The 21485-nt window shown below is 39.9% G+C and overlaps 1 protein-coding gene across 2 annotated transcripts in view; it reads left to right on the forward strand.

Annotated features, from left to right (window-relative positions):
- Positions 1-21485, forward strand: part of ACTR8 (actin related protein 8) — a 25971-nt gene continuing 4486 nt past the window's right edge. The window contains exons 1-12 of one of the 2 annotated variants that reach the window (XM_077128990.1): positions 126-239; positions 4468-4655; positions 6176-6346; positions 8219-8329; positions 8952-9056; positions 9332-9505; positions 14829-14922; positions 15135-15267; positions 16771-16924; positions 17691-17786; positions 20067-20207; positions 21134-21398. In XM_077128990.1, coding sequence (XP_076985105.1) covers positions 8258-8329; positions 8952-9056; positions 9332-9505; positions 14829-14922; positions 15135-15267; positions 16771-16924; positions 17691-17786; positions 20067-20207; positions 21134-21398 — 1234 coding nt within the window. In that variant the 5' untranslated portion in view covers positions 126-239; positions 4468-4655; positions 6176-6346; positions 8219-8257. Of the gene's footprint in view, positions 240-4467; positions 4656-6175; positions 6347-8218; positions 8330-8951; positions 9057-9331; positions 9506-14828; positions 14923-15134; positions 15268-16770; positions 16925-17690; positions 17787-20066; positions 20208-21133; positions 21399-21485 lie in introns of both variants that reach the window. The other variant, XM_077128989.1, reaches the window with a different exon arrangement.

Here is a 21485-nt window from a genome sequence, read left to right on the forward strand (position 1 = left end):
GGCCATTTTAACTGAGGGCAGCCTCCGCCAAGGCCCCGCCCAAGCGGTGGCCCTTCCTTTCTGGAGATTGTGGCGCCGGCCCTGAAGCAAGAAACTGGTGGGCGTCGGCGGCCACGATGACCCAGGCAGAGAAGGGGGACGCAGAGAACGGGAAGGAGAAGAGCGGGGAGAAGGAGAAGGAGCAGCGCGGTGTGAAACGGCCCATCGTGCCCGCTCTGGTGCCGGAGTCGCTGCAGGAGGTGAGGGGCGGGGGGGCGGGTCTCAGTCTCTCGCCAGTGCGAGAGTCGCGGAGCTCGACGGGTACGCGGGAGGCCCGGCGACTGTTGAAGAGGTTCTGGTTCCAGGTCCTCCTGGGTGGTGCGAAGGGGTGCTTGCCTGGATGCAGAAGGCGAGGAAGCGCGGCGAATTGCCCACCACGCGGGGTCGCTCGCAGGCAGCAGCGGTGGAAGACCAGCGCACAGATACTGTATTTCGGAGCTGTGTGAGCTCGAGCAAGGGCTTCACCTCTCCAAGCCGGCTTCTCCGGTCAGAAAAAAAGAACAGAAAATCACCCAGAGCCCAAATTGCAGTGAGGTTTAAATGAGCGCAGATAATGAGCTTCGGACGGGGTCCCTCCAAGAGATTCGGGCTTTTGTTAAAGGAATCTCAAGTTTAAAAGCAAGGAAGAGGGAGACGTTTGCCTAAATAGAAATTAAGAGTTTGGGGGTCAAAAAAGAGAACAGTATTAAATCCCAAACTAACCAGAAAAGGAATATTTGCAGTAGCATGACAGACAAAAAGTAAATAAATAGCCCTACTAATGTATATATTTAGAAAAACTCTTAGAAATCATTGAAGGAACCACCAGCGTTCCAGTAGGAAAACGGGCAAAGGCCATGTACAATTCAGAGGAGAAATAAGGAGGCATTAAATGCTCGTGATTTCATGTTTTGGTTGTTTCTTTGCTAGCTTCTTCATGGCTAGATGGGGTAATGATAGTATCTGCCTGGTAGGCAGCTGCCAAATACAGAGCATAGAGCTAGGCACATAGTAAGCCCTCAGCGCATTTATGTTGCGCAGGTTTCCACCCACCTAATGAGTGGACAAACTGGATAGTCTAAAAGGGCCTCGCCAGTGCCCACCTGCTAAGATTCCCTCACTCTTACTGGGGTAGGGTGACATACTGGAGCATATTGTAGAAAGGGCTAGTGCAGAGGGCCAGAGGTGTCTTGGCCACATTGTATTGGCTTCTCAGCTGCTAAAATAAATACCGTACAGTGGGTTGGCTTAGCAACAGGAGTTTATTGCCTTATGGTTTCAGAGGCTTAAAGACTTGCATCTTCCTGGGGTCAGTGTCCTCTGGCCAGTTGACAGTCTTTGGGGTTCCCTGGCATTTCCATCACATAGCCATGCACACGGTGGTGTTTTCTTCTTTCTCTTCCATGTTCTGTTGCCTTCCAGCTTTTGACTGCTCCCGTGGTTTCTCTTACATCCTTTGCTTATAAGGACTTCAGCCGTTTGGAAAGGAAGGCCCATCCTTATTCAGTTGGGTACACCTTAACTGATAACATCTTCAAAGATCCACTTTATAGATGGGTTCACACCATAGGACCAGGGTTTGGAATTTGAACTTGCCTTTTATGGAGGGCGTGATTCAGCCCCCAACACATACATAGTGGATATCTCTCCAGCCCTGATGGTCAGGGATAGTTTCTCCAATGGAGATGACTCTGGCCTGAGCCCTGAAAAATGAATAGGAGTTAATTACCTAAAAGGAGGGAGGAATCTTGGAGGGAGAACAGCATGGAAGAGCAGGATAGGTTGTGAAGTTTGGAGGCATACCTGCTGTATCAGGATGTCTGGAATTGAAGAGGAGGGAGCAAGAGGGGAGAATGGAGATTTTAGTGTGGGCCATATAAGGACTGTATAAACCAAAAAGTTTGGCCTATCTTGAAGCCAGTGGAAAACCTTGGAAGATTTTACTCTCTGATTGTTCTAGTTTGCTAGCTGCCGGAATGCAACACACCAGGGACAGATTGGCTTTTAATAAAAGGGGATTTATTTCATTTGTTGTTCAGAGGAAAGGCCGTTAACTTTCATCTGAGGTTTTCTTACGTGGGAAGGCTCAGGGTAATCTCTGCTGGCCTTCTCTCCAGGCCTCTGGGTTCCAACAACTTTCCCTGGGGTGATTCCTTTCTGCATCTCCAAGGGCCTGGGCTGAGCTGAGCTGCGAGTGCTGAGATGAGGTATGCCGAGCTGCTTGGGCTGTGCTACCTTGCACTCTCTCATTTAAGCACCAGCCAATTAAGTCAAATGCCATTCATTGCAGCAGGCACGCCTCCTAGCTGACTGCAGATGTAATTAGGAACAGATGAGGTTCATGTACCATTGGCTCGTGTCCCCAGCAACAGACTAGGTACCTTCACCTGGCCAAGTTGATAACTGAATCTAACTACCATATATCCACCCCTTGTCAACTTGGCAACTACACACATCACCTTAAGCAATATTAAGGTGCAAAAAATTCTCTTCTGGCTGTAGACCTGTGAATCTCAAAACAAATTGTCTGATGCCAATATGCAAAGGAGGGACAGTCACAAGATCCATAGAGAGAAATTGGAAGGAAAACCTTCAGGGCAAGCACCATTAGATTTCAAAGCCTGAAAGTCATTTATCCTTCAGTTTTAGAAAGCGGCAGTCCCACCCTTTCCAAGAGCCTATGCAGTGGCTCGCCTCTTTCCAAATCAACCTCGGGGAACATTGAGGAGACCACCTTTTTCTCAGCTCCACTGTCTCCAGGCATCAGGGCCACACCTGGGCTCTCAGCCATTTCCGGGGCACACACTCAGTGCTCCATGTGGTGGCAGCAAGTCTCTCCCCAGTTCCCCAAGGAGCGTGCTGTACCTTCTCCAAAGCCTGAGGCTGCACAGCTCTTCCACTGCAACAAGGTGGGAGGTTCATCTTCACCCTTCAGGGTAAACTCACCCTCTCCATGTATATGGGTGAGTCCACTCTCCTGGCATAGGTGTCTTGACTTCAGACCCAAACTTCCATGGTTCTCATTCTGCAAACTCCGATTTGTCCCTTTTGTGTCCCCCTTTGTCCAGACCGGCAGTGGTTCCATTTACACCAACAGTCTCTTCAAGCACTCCAGGACTTCTTCATCATTCTCTTCACAGTTCCTCCAAAATCTTCCCCTTAGCCATTCAGAAAACCATTCCAGTATATGTGGTATTTGCAAACCACACCCCACTCTCCGGTACCAAATCTGTTCTAGTTTGCTAGCTGCCGGAATGCAATATACCAGAAATGGAATGGCTTTTAAAAACGGGAATTTAATGAATTGCTACTTTACAGTCGAAGGCCAAGAAAATGTCCCAATTAAAGCAAGTCTATAGAAATGTCCTATCAAGGCATCCAGGGAAAGATACCTTGGTTCAAGAAGGCCAATGAAGTTCAGGATTTCTCTCGGCTGGAAGGGCACATGGCGAACACAACATCATCTGCTAGCTTTCTCTTCTGGCTTCCTGTTTCCTGAAGCTCCCTAGGAGGCATTTTCCTTCTTCATCTCCAAAGGTCGCTGGCTCGTGGACTCTCTGCTTCGCGGTGCTGCAGCATTCTCTGCTCTCTCTGAATCTCTCATTCTCCAAAATGTTTCCTCTTTTGTAGGACTTCAGAAACTAATCAAGACCCACCCAAATGGGTGGAGACATGTCGTCACCTAATCCAGCTTAACAACCACTCTTGACTAAATCACATCATCCAGGGAGATGATCTGATTACAGTTTCAAACATACAGTATTGAATAGGGATTATTCTACCTTTATGAAATGGGATTTTGATTAAAACATGGCTTTTCTATACTTCCTTTCAAACCAGCACAATGATTAAGAGCTAACCTTCACCGAGTGCTTACTTTGGTCAGTTCTGAGCCTTTTGATTAACCCACTAAACTTCACAGTAATACTATCAAGTAGGAACTTCATCTAGAGCAAGAAAGTGGCACACCTGAATTTGAAGCCAGATCTGTGAATTCAGGGCCTGGGCCTTTAAACGCTGTAACAATGTTTCTTTACCTTCTATCAGATATGTAACACCCTTTGGTTTTTCCATATCCTCTATGGCATCTGTATTGTTATTTACTTAATAACTTTTTTTTTTTTTTAGCATGGGTAGGCTTATCAAACCCAGGTCTCCAGCATGGCAGGAGAGAATTCTGCCACTGAGCCACCATTGCACCACCCTACTTAATAACTTTTTTACTCAATCTTATCTTAAGCAATAATATCCAAGAAATGATGTGTGGAGTGTACTTTTCTAGTTTCTTTCCTAATATACATTAAAATAAATAGGTAAATCATTTAAAACATTTCTCACTTTGGGAAACTGCATTTTCTGCCCTGTGTGCCATTAATGAGGCTGATAGAAGCAGCCTCATCTAGTTATCCTGGTCTGTTGGACAAATGTTCTTTCCTTTGCCTGTCGTAGCACAAAAGAAGGTTGGGAAGTACTGTTCAGTACCCATGCCACAGGAGAGTGATGCCGTCATCATTGAGCAAATACCTTTTGAGCATCTGTGTGCTGTGCGCTGGATAGAGTAGTAAACAAGAAGAGGTGGTCCCTTCTCACATGAAGTTCATTGTCTGTTGGGAAGGCTGGCAACAAATAATTGAGTGGTGAGTGTCATGAAAAGAAAAGGGATGCCTGAAGGTTATATTATAGGAGAACCATCAGTCTGATAACATGTAACTTTAAACCTGAAGGGAGGACTATGATTTAGGTCGGAGGAGAAAGAACATTGCAGGCAAAGGGAATAACCTGTGTGAAGGTCCAGGGAATCAGCATGGTGAGTTAAGGCCTCAAGAGAGATCCAAGTTGGATGGATCTAGAGTGAGGCTTAGGGGTTGGCGGGGTCTGGATCTTGAAGGGTTCTGGACTTGATGTTATTGGGAAGCCATGGAAATGGTTTAAATGGAGGCCTGCCGGGCAGACACAACTGTAGCTCAAGAGTGGGGTAGAGTAAGTTTTAAGGAAGGAATCTGGCTGGAGTGGTTCTCAGCTGAGGGATCCCTGTTGTAAGAGGGATTATTAAAATTCTTCCCTTCCACACTCCCTACTGAAACTCTGAGCCCCTCAACAAGTGTATGGAAGTTCCTCAAGTGATCAGATTATACTGAGAACTTTTTAGCTAAAGCAGTTATCTTTAAAAGTAAACTCACAGTCATTACTCTGCTTATTAGTCCTTGCTTACCTCCCAAGAATGGATTTTTCAAAATTAAGGGTCCAGACTGATTATAAAGTACGTTGAAGTTTTCTGACTTATTGGGATGGAATTGTGAACTCTGACTTTTAACCCCAACCTCTTGCCAGATCATGTAAGTAGCACAGAACCAACAAACAGAGGAGATTTTTCAAAAACAATGGCCAAGATAATGTATTAACACACTCTGAAGTGGTTGATGTATAAAACTTTACTTTCTAGCTTTACAAAGTAATAGTTTTATTCTTATATTAATTTCTTCCCTGATTCCTTCAGCCAGTGGTTAATCAGGCTTGAGTGATTATACTGATCACCCCAGGAGATTTAAAAATTGCAGATTCGTAGGCTCTTTCTATCTGGAGATTTTGAGCCAGAAAATTTGTAGTGAAGGCTTCGGATCTATTTTTACAAAACTGTAGGTGATTCAGATTTAAGGACAGGTTTGGAAACCACTGTCTTGGACTGTGTTCCATTAGCACTTAGCACATCATCAGTCATAGTACTCCCCACACACTTTTATTCCTTGCTTAATTGTCTTCCTTATTAAATGGAAAGTGCTGTCATGGTAGGGTCTTAGTCTTTCCTGGTTACCAGGTACCCACAGTACCTGGCACATAAATACCCAATTACCCAATAATTATATGTTGGTTTGCATTGGATACTTTTGGTTTCGTTCATGTAAACAAATATTTGCTGGGCTTCCTACCATAGGTCAGACCTTAGAAGCACAGATTAACAATGAATTTGCTTTCAGACAGAGAGCTGTCGTTGAATACCTTTCAGAATACTCCCTTTCCTGAATTATTTTGATACTTTTGAGTCTGCCAGTCATTACAGGAAACTAACTTCATAGTTTAACCTGTTACCTATATGTGATTTAACTTATTACCTGCTTATTATTTACTCTGGTCATGCTCTTGTGTTTTCTACTTGCAGCAAATTCAGAGCAACTTCATCGTTGTCATACATCCAGGCTCAACTACTTTGAGGATTGGTCGAGCCACGGACACACTTCCTGCCAGCATCCCTCACATCATTGCACGAAGACACAAGCAACAAGGGCAGCCTCTATACAAGGACAACTGGCTGTTGAGGGAGGGACTAAATGTAAGTCAGAATTGGAGAACCTGGAGAGGAATCCCAAAGTTGTTTCTCTGGGAAGGCTTAGAATCTTTAATAAACATTTTCATAAAACATCATTCAGTGTTACAAATACCATTTTTCATCTGAGCTAGTGATTTTAGATGTAAAGAATTAATTATCTTGTTTTTTAAAAAGTAATTTTTTCTTAATCCTTTGATGAATTTGGTGATGATCAAGGTGATCTTTAATAGAAGATAGAGAATTGGCACTCAGGTAAAATGATACATTAGGTCGTTATCAACTGACTACCACATCTCCTCTTCCAGCTTTTAAATTGAGCTTACATTTTCAATCCATTAGCAGATTGAATTGCTGTAATAAGCACTAATTACATTCTTAGATCACATCATAATTTAAAGACAAAAAATAAATCTATCTCCTTGGGGTAAACTTTTACGATATCCTATTGTGGGTAGCAGTTTAAGGAAAGTTTTTCGTGGTAGGTGTTAAAATGTGTATTCCGTCATAATCCAAGTTTAGTTTTCAAATTTTAAAACAAGGATATTTCAAGAACTTGGCAGTTTCTAAAATTCTAATACGATATTAGAACTTTAGGGTTTTGATTTTTAGCATATCTAGCAGACTACTTAAGTATCATTTGATACTTGAAGAGTTTAAATCCCATTAGACCTTTAGATTTTAATATTCTGCTATAGGGAATACATCTCAGAAATAAAATTCTAAAGAAAACGAAGTAACATTTCTACAGAGATGTTCTAGTTTGCTAGCTGCTGGAATGCAATATACCAGAAACGGAATGGCTTTTAACAAGGGGAATTTAATGAGTTGCTAGTCTACAGATCTAAGGCCAAGAAAATGTCTCAATTAAAACAAGTCTATAGAAATGTCCAATCAAAGGCATCCAGGGAAAGATACCTTGGTTCAAGAAGGCCGATGAAGTTCAGGGTCTCTCTCTCAAGTGAGACGGCACATGGCGAACACAGTCAGGGCTTCTCTCTCATCTGGAAGGGCACATGGCGAATACGGTTTCATCTGCTAGCTTTGTCTCCTGGCTTCCTGTTTCATGAAGCTCCCCCGGAGGCGTTTTCCTTCTTCATCTCCAAAGGTCGCTGGCTGGTGGACTCTGCTTCGTGGTGCTGCAGCATTCTCTGCTCTCTCTGAATCTCTTATTCTCCAAAATGTTTCCTCTTTCATAGGACTTCAGAAACTAATCAAGACCCACTCAAATGGGTGGAGACATGCCATCCCCTAATCCAGTTTAACAACCATTCTTAACTAAATCACATCAACCAGGGAGATGATCTCATTACAGTTTCAAACATAAAGTATTGAATAGAGATTATTCTACCTTTATGAAATGGGATTTATATTAAAACATGGCTTTTCTTAGGGGGCATACTTCCTTTCAAACCAGCACAAGAGATATTTAGGGATGTGTTCTTTGCAATATCAAAATAACTTGAATGCTTTTTGATTAAACATGATGAAGTATATGAAAGAATGTGTTACAGAATTGTGAACATGAGAACTATATAGATGTAAGGAACAGTCTCTATGAAATACTTTGTAAATATAAAGTAGCTGTACACTTTGATTAGTGCTATGGACATTTTTATCACTCAGAAGTCACTTGAGGTTGTAGATTTTTGCAAGTAGTTCGTTTACTGTGAGAGTTTCTTTTTGGTTTTTTTATCTGTAAATCATAAAAGATTACTTGGAATTCTCAAGAATAGTACATATGACAAATGACTAAGGAAATGCTACTGGTTGATGAGGGAACATTTCCTTTTATGGATTAAATTAATAGTTTGCCAAATTGCTTTTTCTTTTCACTAAATCCTCCATATTGCTCATCTTCTTTTCTTTTTTCCCCAGAAACCTGAAAGTAATGAACAAAGACAAAATGGTCTTAAAATGGTAGATCAAGCAATATGGTCCAAAAAGATGTCAAATGGTGCAAGACGGATTCCTGTGTCCCCTGAACAGGTTCAGTCTCAATTCTTCCTTCAGATTTATCCTTTTACCACTTCTTTTACATCATAATGTCATTCATGTGGTCTCTTTGGGTCATGAAATACAAGATAGGATTTTCTTCACCAAAAAAAACACAAATTAAAGAATATCTGAATCGAGTCATAAGTGCCTAGGCAAGCCAAATAATTTATAAGGTATTGTTTCTTTGAGGCAAGTTGATGAATGTTTACACTTTAAAAACTGAATTTAATATAACTAGATGTATAGTTTCAGGATCTTGGTAGGAAGCTGTACTTTTACTATATCCTTTAATATGATAAGCCAATATGAAGTATTAGGAATGGGTGGGAGTCTTAAAAAGTTGTATCCAGTTTTAAGCAGAGTTTGGTATTAACTTTATACTGACTGTGAACCAGAGTCTAGTTGTTAAAATCATGGGAAATAACAAAATTGTGAAAAAGGAATGATAATCCTTTTGTGATCAGTCTAATATTTTACCACGTATTTTGGATTTGTGATTAAAATTTGCCACTCTTTCTGATCTATGATAAAAGGGAACTCTTATATCATACTATGTGCTCCCCATTTTTTCTTTGCATAAATTCATAAAAGTTTTTACGCTCTTTCTTTTCAGGCACGCTCGTACAACAAGCAGATGCGACCTGCAATTTTAGATCACTGTTCTGGAAATAAGTGGACAAATACATCTCATCACCCTGAGTATTTGGTAGGAGAAGAGGTAGGAAACTTCTTTATAGTGAAATGGAAGAAGAGAAACTTGACGTGGTTCTTAAATTCATTTACTTTGCTGTCCAGTTCTAGTTTCCTATTATTCCTGCTTTGAGGATTAGATGTTCACACTGGCTCCTGAAATTTTAGATTCTCTACTCTCAACATTTAGAGTGTTCACCAAATGTTAATAATAATTTCTTGCCTGAGATTTTTGAATGTGAATCCAAAAAATCCTGAGAGAAAAGCTTTAACAGTGTGTTTCTTCCTCTTTCCTTTTTCTAGGCCTTGTATGTTAATCCATTGGACTGTTATAATATTCACTGGCCTATCAGAAGAGGTCAGCTAAATATTCACTCAGGACCTGGGGGCTCCCTTACAGCTGTTCTGGCAGACATTGAAGTGATATGGTCTCATGCAATACAAAAATATTTGGAAATCCCACTGAAAGATCTAAAGGTGAGCTAAAATTCCCAGTTATTTGGATTGTCTTTAAGATTCTTGGTTAATAAAAGAATACAGGTACTTCTAGGAAGATGGCCAACTAGAGTGGCTCGAGATTAGCCCTGCTCCACGGAAAGGTTTGAGAGGGGACAGAAGGGTGACTGAGGCAGTGATTAGGAGTGCGGCTGACCTGGGAGAGCCTTCTGCACCACATGGGGCAGCCTTGTTGCAGAGGCCGAGGAACTGAGAGGCAGAAAGCTGGAGCCTGGCATGGAGGCATGGCGCTGCGGAGCCTGTGGGAGTGCCCAGACTGGAGTGCAAAACTAGGAATTAAGCCAGGCCGTGTTCCTTGGGTGTGCTACCCTCACCAGCACAGCCCCGTGACTGGAGCTGGATCACACTGCCCCCAAACCACTAAGGCATAATGCCGACCTGCTGTCAGAGCTCTACGCATACTCACAAAGGGCCCCATGCCTTAGACCAGTGCACACCGCGGTTACGCCCCCCAGACTGGTACATACCCACAGTTACATCCTCCCTGGCCGCTGAGTGCCTGTTCACAAGCATCAGCATAACATTTCCAACCCTCATAAAGGACGTAAATATACAAGTCAAAGAAGCTCAAGAAACTCCAAACAGTAAAGCCAAATAGGCCTTTCCCAAGGCACATACTGCTCTGTCTGTCAAATGTTGAAGAGAAATGGAAAAACCTGAAAGTGGCAAGAGAAAACAATTTACTACATACAAAGGAAATCAAGTAAGAATGAGTTCAGACTACTCAACTGGCACCCTGGAGGCAAGAAGGCAGTGGTTTGATATATTCAAGTTCCTGAAAGAAAGAGACCTCCAGCCAAAAATTCTGTACCCAGCCAAATTGTCCTTCAAAACTGAGGGAGAGATTAAAGTTTTCACAGACAAAAAAGTCCTGAAAATTTGCCAACGAGAGACTGGCCCTACGAGAAATACTAAACATAGTTGTGCCAGTTGAAAACAAAAAGACAGGAGAGGAAGGTTTGGAGAAGGGCACAGAGTTGAAGAATACCACTAAGGGTAATTTAAAGAATACAAAGAGAAAGAGGGAAAAGATACAGATCTGACAAATAAAATAAAGAAGATGGTGGAATCAAGAAATGCATTTTCAGTAATAACTTTGTTAACAGACTAAACTTACCAATTAAAAGATAGATTGGCAGAATGGATTGAGAAACATAATCCAGCTATATACTGCTTACAAGAGACTTATCTTGGACACAAGGATACAAATAGATTGAAATAATGGAAAAAGATTTTCCACGCAAGTTGTAACCAAAAGAAAGCAGGAGTCACTATAATAATATCAGACAAGATAGACTTTAAATGCAAAGATGTCACAGACAAAAGAAGGACACTATATACTAATTAAAGGCTCAATTCACCAAGAAGATTTAACAATCATAAATGTTTATGCTCCCAATCAAGTAGCTCCAAAGTACATGAGACAGACATTGGCAAAACTGAAGGGAGCAATAGATGCTTCAACAACAATAGTAGGAGACTTCAATATACCACTCTCCTCTATAGATAGAACAAGCAGACAGAAGATCAACAAGGAAAGAGAGAAGTTAAATAACTTGATAAATGAATTAGACCTAACAGACAAATATATGACAGACCCAAAGCACAAGGCTATACATTCTTCTATAGTGCTCATGGAACATTCCCCAGGATAGATGATATGCTGGCAGACAAAACAGATCTTCATAAATTTAAAAATTTAAAAATATTGTAATTATTCAAAGCACTTTCTCTGATCACAATGGGATGAAGTTAGATCTCAAAACCACCAAAGAATGAGAACATTCACAAATACATGGAAATTAAGTAACACACTCTTAAACAACCAGTGGGTCAAAGAAGAAATTGCTAGAGAAATCAGTAGCTATTTGGAGCTGAATGAAAATGAGAATACAAATTATCAGAACTTATGGGATGTGGCAAAGGCTGTGCTGAGAGGGAAATTTATTGCCTTAAATGCCTACATTAAAAAACAAGAAAGAGCAAAAATCGAGGACTTAACAGTACACCCGAAGGAACTTGAGAAAGAACAGCAAACTAACTCCAAAGCAAATAGAAAAAGAGAAACAACAAAGATTAAAGCAGAGATAAATGAATGGGAGAACAAAAGAACACTAGAATCAATAGACCAAAAGTTGGTTCTTTGAGAAAAATCAATAAAATTGATGAGTCACTAGGAAGACTGACAAAGAAAAAAAGAGAGGATGCAAATAAACAAAATCAGAAATGAAAAGGGGTGCATTACCACAGACCCTGAAGAAATAAATCATAAGAGGATGTTATGATATGCCAACAAATTGGACAACTCAAATGAAATAGACAAATTCCTGGAGACAAACAAGCTGCAGTGACTCAGGAAGAAATAGAAGATCTCAACAAACCAATCACAAGTAAAGAGATTCAATGAGTCATCAAAAATCTTCCTGCAAAGAAAAGCCCAGAGCCAGATGGCTTCACGGGAATTTTATCACATATTCCGGAAAGAACTAATACCAATTCTACTCAAACTTTTCCAAAAATTTGAGAAAAAAGGAACTCTACCTAACTCATTTTATGAAGCTAATATCATTTTAATACCAAAACCGGGTAAAGATGCTGTAAGAAAGAAAGAAAAAGTACAGGCCAACTCCCTAATAAAGATAGATGCAAAAATTCTCAACAAAATATTAGCAGTCAAATCCAACAGCACGTTAAAGAAATTATACACCATGAGCAAGTGGGGCTTATACCAGGAATGCAAGGAAGAAAATCCATTAATGTAATACAGCACATTAGAAATCAAAAGGGAAAAGTCACATGATCACCTCGATTAATGCTGAAAAAGCATTCTACAAAATTCAACATCTTTTTCTGATAAAAGCACTCCAAAAGATAGGAATCAAAGGTAGCTACCTCAGTATGCTAAAGGGAATATATGAAAAACCAGTAGCCAGCATTGTACCCAATGGAGAGAGACCGAAAGCCTTCCCCCTAAGATCAGGTACAAGGCAAGGATGCCCACTGGCACCACTGTTATTCAACATTGTGCTAGAAGTTTTAGCTAGAGCAATCAGGCAGGACAAAGAAATAAAGGACATCCAAATTGGAAAGGAAGAAGTAAAACTCATTTGCAGATGATATGATACTCTACTTGGAAGATCCTGAGAAATGTACAGTAAAGTTACTTGAGATAATAAGTTCAGCAAGGTGGCAGGATATAAGATTAATGTGCAAAAATCAGTAACATTTCTATACACAAGCACTGAGCCGAGAAGTCAGTGAAGGAAAAAATTCCATTCAAAATAGCAACTAAAAGAATCCAGTACTTAGGAATGAACTTATCTAGGTATGTAAAGGACATGTACACAGAAAACTACATAACATTGCTAAAAGAAATCAAAGGAGATCTAAATAGGTGGAAAGACATTCCCTGCTCATGGATAGGAAGGCTAAATATAGTTGTCAATTCTGCCCAAGTTGATCTACAGATCTGATACAGTACCAATCAAAATTCCAAAAACCTACTTTGAAGGTTTGGAAAAGCTAACTGCCAAATTCATCTGGAAGCACAAGAGACCCCAAATAGCTAAAAGCTTCCTAAAAAAGAAGAACAAAGTGGGAGGATTAGCACTCCCTGACTTTAAAACCTATTATAAAGCCACATTGGTCAAAACAGCATGGTACTGGCACAAAGACAGAAGCATTGACCAATGGAATCGAATTGAGAGTGCAGAAATAGACCACCACATCTATGGTCAACTGATTTTGGACAGGGCCCCCAAATCCTCTGAACTGGGACAGAATAGTCTTTTCAATAATTGGGCATGGAAGAACTGGATATCAATAACCAAGAGAATGAAAGGAGGACTTCTGTCTTATACCCTACACAAAAATTAACTCAAAGTGGATCAAACACCTAAATATAAGAACTAGCACCATAAAGCTTCTAGAAGAAAATGTAGGGAAACATCTTCAAGACCTAGAATAGGAGGTAGCTTCCTAAACTTTACACCCAAAGCCCAAGCAACAAAAGAAAAAATAGATAAACAGGAGCTCCTGAAAATCAAATGCTTCTGCACCTCAAAAGACTATGTCAAAAAGGTGAAGAGGCGTCTAACTCCATGGGAGAAACTATTTGGAAATCACATATCAGACAAAGGTTTGATTTCCTGTGTATACAAAGAAATCATACAACTCAACAACAAAAGAACAAACAATCCAGTTATAAAATGGGGTAAAGATATGAATAGGCATTTATCTGAAGAGGAAATAACAGATGCCTCAAAAGCACATGAAGGGATGCTCATTTTCACTGGCTATGGGGAAATGCAGATCAAGACTACAATGAGATACTGTGCTTTGAAATTTATACCTTTTTTGTATTTATGTTATTGTTCACAAAAGAAGAAGGAAAAAAAGTTGATTGTGATGATAAAAAAGTATTTAAGCCCTCTAGCCTCCTATATTCTGGAGCAGCTAGAAGGGAAAATATGAGAGGATCGTATGGTAGCCCATGACAAGCTCTGGGATCGATCCTGTAACTACTTGTTGAAGAGTGCTTTGAAAACTATTGCTTTTTTATTTCTTTGCTTTGTCTATATGTTATAGTATGCATATAGTTAAAAAAAATATCGGTAGGTGAAAAATGTTATCTCAATGTTGTACCTAATTATAATCCTTTAAATAGTTCTGAAGTTAAGCATATTTCCATTTGCCTATTGGCCATTTGTATTAATCTTTTTCCTGTGCCCATATTTCTGTTAGGTAATATTTTTGTTGTTGTTGACTTGAAGATTATGTTGTATATTAGACTAATCAAAAGGAATTTATTGAATTACTAAAAAAAAGAATACATTACTGAGTTATTTGTAATATAGTTTACTTCTTAAAGCATCCTTGGCTTTAAGGTGTTGAGGTCATTTTTTCTTCTTTGCTTAATTCTTCCCCTCTGGTGATTTTCTTGCTGTTTCTTTGGAGTCTCCACGTACTGCTCTGAAATCAGCAAGTAGTGGCAAAGCAAAACTGGAAGATGCTCATTCATGTTTATGCTTTTTCCTAGTCCTTACTGAATACATCGGTTGTCTCATTTTTGATTTCTCAAGTTTTAAATGATTTAAAAAAAAAACAAACTTCCACATTTTCTTTCTTCATAAAATCCAGAGGATAGCAGAGAGAGAGATTTAAGCTTTTATTCTGGGCCTTTAGCTGCTACTCCTTTGAGGGGATCATCTCTGGAGATTGTGGGTAGTGAGATCTGTTTTGACTGGAATCGAGTGTTACCTTTTTTCTCTATTTCCTTTTTTAGTATTATAGATGTATCTTGTTAATTCCGGATATTTATAATAAACAGCATGTGAAAGAACTAGTGAATATGATCTTAATGAAGATGGGCTTTTCAGGTATGTTTTAAATTCCAATGAAATATACTTTAAATGAATTTTTCTTTTTTAGTGACAGAGTTCATCTAACTCACTTTAGATGATAAGTGCTTATTCTGACATTTCGAAGATGTTCAGATGCTTGCCCAGAGGTTTTTAGACTCATGGCTGTAGTTGACTGTTTAAGGATCTTTGCTGCTCCCAGTGACGGTTCTCTGCCTTTTCTCTTTGAGGAATTGTGGTCCATCAGGAGTCTGTGTGTGCCACCTTTGGAAGTGGTTTAAGCAGCACGTGCATTGTAGATGTTGGGGACCAGAAGACAAGCATATGCTGTGTGGAGGATGGGGTCTCTCATCGGAACACTCGGTAGGGAACCTGGGAGGTGGCATTCCCTATCTCTCTCCCCTCACAGGTTGTTCGACTATAAAGCAACACAAATTAGAAAGATATATAAGAAATTACATATGCAAAACTTTAGCATAGGGAACCAGCAAGACTGGGGAAGTGAAAATTCTACAAGACTCTTTAAACATACGGCTCTAAGCCTTCCTGTTGGAACTCTGTAATATAAGTTTGCATCAGTGGCTCTTGTAAGTCCTAATGTGTGTTGTGTCCTATGTGTGGCTCCCCACATAGTAAGCCTATACATTTAGCATCATGTCTTTTGCTGTAGCCTGGCTTAAAGATTCCAAAGACACACTCACAACAAGCTTTATTTAGGCAAGTCAGGCAGGAGAAATGGATTTTCAGGTCCACATTTTCTAGCTAGCTGGTGTTTTGAGTATTTGCTTTTCTTGTTACAATGTTCTGTGAGTGACAAGTAACTTTATGGTGGCCACGTCCATTAATGATGTCATCACTGATATAAGCATTAATAAAATAGCCAACAGGAGCAGGTTTGCTGCCTGTCCTTCATGAAGTGAGCCTAGTACAGGTGTGAGCACCCTCAGATACCATACCTACAGTTTCTCTACAGCCTTTTGTACTCCTGAGTGACAAGTAACTTTATGGTGGCCACGTCCATTAATGATGTCATCACTGATATAAGCATTAATAAAATAGCCAACAGGAGCAGGTTTGCTGCCTGTCCTTCATGAAGTGAGCCTAGTACAGGTGTGAGCACCCTCAGATACCATACCTACAGTTTCTCTACAGCCTTTTGTACTCCTGAGATGGCTGCTTCCTGCTCCTCAGGATGCTTTAAATCTTCTGTCCCTCACATTAAGTAGTCTGTCTGAATACAGAAGCAAATTTAAAGAGGGTCCAAGCAGTCCATGTAAAAGTTTTAATCTGCTGCCTCGCACCTATACTTACAATGCATTATAAAACCCAGTATGATTTTAGCTCATCCATTATTTGAATTATCTAAAGCTAGTGGTTCTACATTGTGGAGAAAATGTTGGATCCAGGTACCTCACCATTAAAAATAATATAACAGTATTCTTTCCAAGTCATAAAAACATTCACTTAGTAGATAGAGTTTTCTCTAAGCTTTTATTCTGTACGTTTGTCTTATGGTATCAGTGCCCGCCACCTTTATATGCTAGTGTGTGTAGATAACCAAACAACATTAATATGGTAAACATTAATTATTGACTTGGAAGCAAGTTGGATTTATAAAAGTGTGTTTCTGGTTTCTTAGATACTTATTGCAAATAGCATGATCACTTCTAGGTGACTCTGTACTGATTTTAGCTAAAGTTCCCTCACTCCTTCCCTCTCAAGCCATCCAGTTTGTCCTTTCATTCTGTGATTTATTCTTCCAGCGAACATTTTTTGAGATGCACTGTGGCTAATTAACTCCTTGGAATACCTTTTGTACCCTTTTAACTGACAGATGAACAATTTGTCCTTTTCTTTTAACTCTAGGCTCTGTCTGGCATATGGGGGATCTGATGTGTCAAGATGTTTTTATTGGCTAATGCAGCGAGCTGGGTTCCCTTACAGAGAATGCCAGTTAGCAAATAAAATGGATTGCCTTCTTCTGCAACACCTTAAAGAAACTTTTTGTCATTTAGATCAGGTGGGAGCAATATCATCACTGCTGATTTTTTTTTTCCAGGAAAATTTTAAGTTAAAAATTTAGCAATATTATGCCACCCTTTCATGCCCAGCTAATAAAAGCCTTGAAGCTGAAACTCTTAAGGAGTGAATTTCCAGTAAAGGCAGAACAGTAAGGATGTGTCCCAGGCTCTGGAAAGCATTGTTATTTTAGGAAAGATTGTTTAGCAGTGCCTCTTTTCTTAGGAGTCTGATCATTCTGGTAAAAGATGAAGGTAAATCTAATAACAGGTAAATATGTAGGTACAGATATTTAATAAAATGGCATAATTTGGAACATAGTATTTTCTTAATATCATAATAGAAAAGAAAACATTTAATCATCACTGTATATGGATTGCCACATTTTTATACTTTTTGTTTTGGAAGTTGTTTTTTCCCCTCCATTCTCAGTAATATGGTTTTGAATTAAAAGAAACTGAAAAACATAGAAACGTCAGTAACATTCCCAATTAGTGAAGAGAATTTGCTTATTGATTGGGTGCTTAGTTTGTGTCAGTGTGTATATTGATAACGAAAAAAGCATGGAAATACAAATTGTGGAAATTTCTGTACTGTTCTGTAAGGAAGAAGGTATAATTGTTTTATTAAGTTACAGTGAAAGGGGTAGAAAGTTGTAGGGTACCTTTTTATATGTTATGTTTAGATGGTGAGAAGCTTAAATGTACTTTGAAGAGTTTATATGTACTTTTACTGATTCACTGATTGCATCTTTTTCCTGGCATCAGGACATTTCTGGGCTTCAGGACCATGAGTTCCAGATTCGACATCCAGATTCCCCAGCTCTACTTTACCAGTTTCGATTAGGAGATGAAAAACTTCAGGTAACATATGTGTGTGTATTTCTGTGAGTAGAAGGAAATCCAACAGGTTCAGTAAAACTGCGAGAATAAAACTTTCTGGAAGCCTTATGAGGTCAGGATATGAAATGGTAGTAGATTATCTACTAAACCAGTTTAAACCAGTGATACGGTTTAGGTTAAACAAACTTGTGACTATCTTTTTATTTTTAATTAGCCACTATGTGATTAGTTATTTAGAGAGACAGGCACTATTCTTATTAAGAAATTGTAAATTGCTAGGCACTTATTTTTTTAACATTTTTTTTATTGTGAAATATAACTTATATATATAAAAAAGCAATACATTTCCAAATACGTTTCAACAAGTAGTTATAGAGCAGATTTTAAAGTTTGGTATTGGTTTCAGTTCTACAATTTTTCGTCTTCTAGCTGCTCTAAGACCCTGGAGACCAACAGAAATATCAAGATAATGATTTCAGGAGTCATATGCATTTGTTAAATCCTATCTTCTCTATTATACATCTCCTCTTTAAATAACATATATATAAAAGCAATAATTTTCAAAGTACATTGCAACAATTAGTTGTAGAACAGATTTCAGAGTTTGGTATGGTATTCCATAATTTTAAGTTTTTACTTCTAACTGCTCTAAGGTACTGGAGGCTAATAGAAGTGTCAGTATAAAATGATTCAGCACTCATACTCACTTGTTAAACCGGATCTTCTCTGTATAACTGCACCATCATCTTTGATCTCTCTCCGCTCTTTAGGGGTATTTGGGCTATGCCCATTCTGACTTTTTAATGCTGAAACCAGCTGTTGGTAATATGGGATGGGGGGATGGAACTAGTTGATGTTCTGGAAGGGCTGGTGTTCTAGTTTGCTAGCTGCCAGAATGCAATCTACCAGAAATGGAATGGTTTTTAAAAAGGGGAATTTAATAAGTTGCTAGTTTATAGTTCTAAGGCCGAGAAAATACCCAAATTAAAACAAGTCTATAGAAAGGTCCAATCTGAGGCATCCAGGGAAAGATACCTTGGCTCAGGAAGGCCGATGAAGTTCAGGGTTTCTCTCTCAAGCGAGAAGGCACATGGCAAACACGGTTAGCATTTCTCTCTCACCCGGAAAGACATGTGGCAAGCATGGCGTCATCTGCCAGCTTTCTTTCCTGGCTTCCTGTTTCATGAAGCTCCCTGGGAGGCATTTTCCTTCTTCATTGCCAAAGGTCGCTGGCTGCTGGACTCTCAGCTTCTCATGGCTATGCCATTCTGCTCTCTCAGAATCTCTTAACTTTCTTCAAAATGTTCCCTCTTTTATAGGATTCCAGTAAACCAATCAAGACCCACACAGAATGGGTGGAGATGTCTCTAATCAAGTTTAATACCCACAATTCATTGGGCCGTATCTCCTTGGTGATAACTTAATCAAGTTTCTGACCTTTAGTGCTGAATAGGGATTAGAAGAAACTTTTGCTTTTACAAAATGGGATTATGATTAAAACATGGCTTTTCTAGGGTACATACCTTTTCAAACCGGCACAGCTGGCCTTTCTGAATTTCAGGACTTATCTGGTCCAGGGACCCATCTGGAGGTTGTAGGTTTTGGAAAGTTACTGTAGTGCATGAAAAATTTGTAGAATCTTATATAATGCCCTAAGTATTCTTTAGGATGGGCAGGAATGGCCTTGGTTGGGGCTTGGCAACTTATGATAGGTAGCAATGTCTAACTGAAGCATGTGTAAGAGTGACCTCCAGTATAGCCTTTTGACTCTATCTTAACTCTCTCAGCCACTGACACCTTACCTGTTACACTTGTTTTCCCCCTTTTTTGTCAGTATGACACCATTGATCCCACGGTTCCAGGGCCAGGTCCATCCCTGGGAGTCATCTCCCATGCTGCCAGGGAGACTTTCATCCCTGGATGTTATGTCATGGCAATGGTTTCACTTGCAGAGCTGGGCTCAGAGAAAGAGAGGCCACATCCAGACAACAAAAGAGGTCCTCCAGACGTGACTCTTAGGCTTACCTATAGGTAGGCTAAGCTTCTCTGCCACATACACAAGCTTTGCAAGAACCAGCACTAGGCACTTATTTTACAGTTGCTTTGAGATTTCTCTCACATGGAGTCCTATCATTCATTCGGTTGTATGATGAGTGAGTCTTCCTTCTGGCCCATCAGGCACTGGGCCAGACTTCTAGCATTTCGTCTGCCAGTTTTGCTTTTGGAAGAACAAAATTTCATGACTCAGTTATTGCAGGAGGCAGTATCTTTTGTTAATTGCTCTTTTCCTTCCATACACAGGCCCCAATGGCTTTGTTTTACCCAGCAACTTTTGGAATTGTTGGACAGAAAATGACCACTTTGCAGCACAGATCTCAGGGTGATCCCGAGGATCCTCATGATGAGCATTACCTGCTGGCCACTCAGAGCAAGCAGGAACAGGTCTGCAGTGTGGGAGGAGACAGTTTGCCCTGCAAGAGAAGTTTGTCCACAATTAATGGATCATTGTAGTCATTGCAATCTTAAAGCATACTGACAGTGATGCTATTTTTAGAGCTATAAATCAAATGAAGTCACAATTTAAAATCTGGATGGCATTTTATTATTCATATAAAGGCATTAATCCATTTTTCAGAATACCAGTTCACACTTCTAAAAGTTGATTTAATGAAGAACTTCTCTTTTGGTGTATATTATTTACTTGCATTATCTACTTTTGAATATTTACCCAGTAAAAAGTAAAATTGCACCTATTTTTAAATTATACTATGAAAATGTGTGGTTTAGGCAAAGAGTTAAATTAGATTCCTTTGTCCAAAGCTGATCCCAATAATAGGATGTCCAATGCAGGGACACAAATTGAAGCTCTTCAAAACTAATGAAATATTAGCAGCTTATGATAGACAGTAGAAGGTGGCTGTAAATTTTTTCTAGTGTTTATTTCTGTTCCAGAGGTAAGCATGAGGTGATTAGGTAAGGTTGAAAATGGGTATTCAATAACAGCCCCTGGCCCATGAATCCCACCAAAATACTCCACTTAAGTACTCAGATTAAGGGGGAAAAAGTCCTTCTCCATTGATATTCCAATTTTAAAATCCAACCCATAATAGCAGGGTTCTGAGATTTCACCCTTCCTCCTGGTGACTGCTTTGGACTTGTCAGACCATACTCACCTGTTATCTGGGAGCGGGTGTTGGGCAGATATTGCATACTATGGTGTACAATTTCCTCCCTGCATCACAGTGACAGATTTTTGCTTTTTAGTCCTGTATAAAGTGGAGTAGGAGGGGTGGGATCCGGCTAGAGGACATGAACAGTGTTGTCGTAGTCATGCTATCTACTTGATCATCTTTTTGATTGATTTAAAGTCTGCAAAAGCTACTGCCGACCGAAAGTCTTTATCCAAACCCATCGGATTTGAAGGGGATCTCCGTGGCCAGGCCTCTGATCTTCCAGAACGACTCCATGCCCAGGAGGTGGATTTGGGACCCTCTCAGGGAGACTGCCTGATGGCTGGCAATGATTCCGAGGAGGCCCTCACCGCACTGGTGTCCAGGAAGACTGCCATCTCGCTGTTTGAAGGGAAAGCCCTGGGCCTGGACAAAGCCATCCTTCACAGCATAGACTGTTGTTGTAAGCACGTGTACGGGGACTAGAAGGTAGAAATTAGATGGACTCAGGCTAGAGTATAGTTATGCAGTGTAGCATAGTCATTCAAAA

Source organism: Tamandua tetradactyla, chromosome 15, assembly GCF_023851605.1.
Source record: "Tamandua tetradactyla isolate mTamTet1 chromosome 15, mTamTet1.pri, whole genome shotgun sequence".
NCBI lineage: Eukaryota > Metazoa > Chordata > Mammalia > Pilosa > Myrmecophagidae > Tamandua > Tamandua tetradactyla.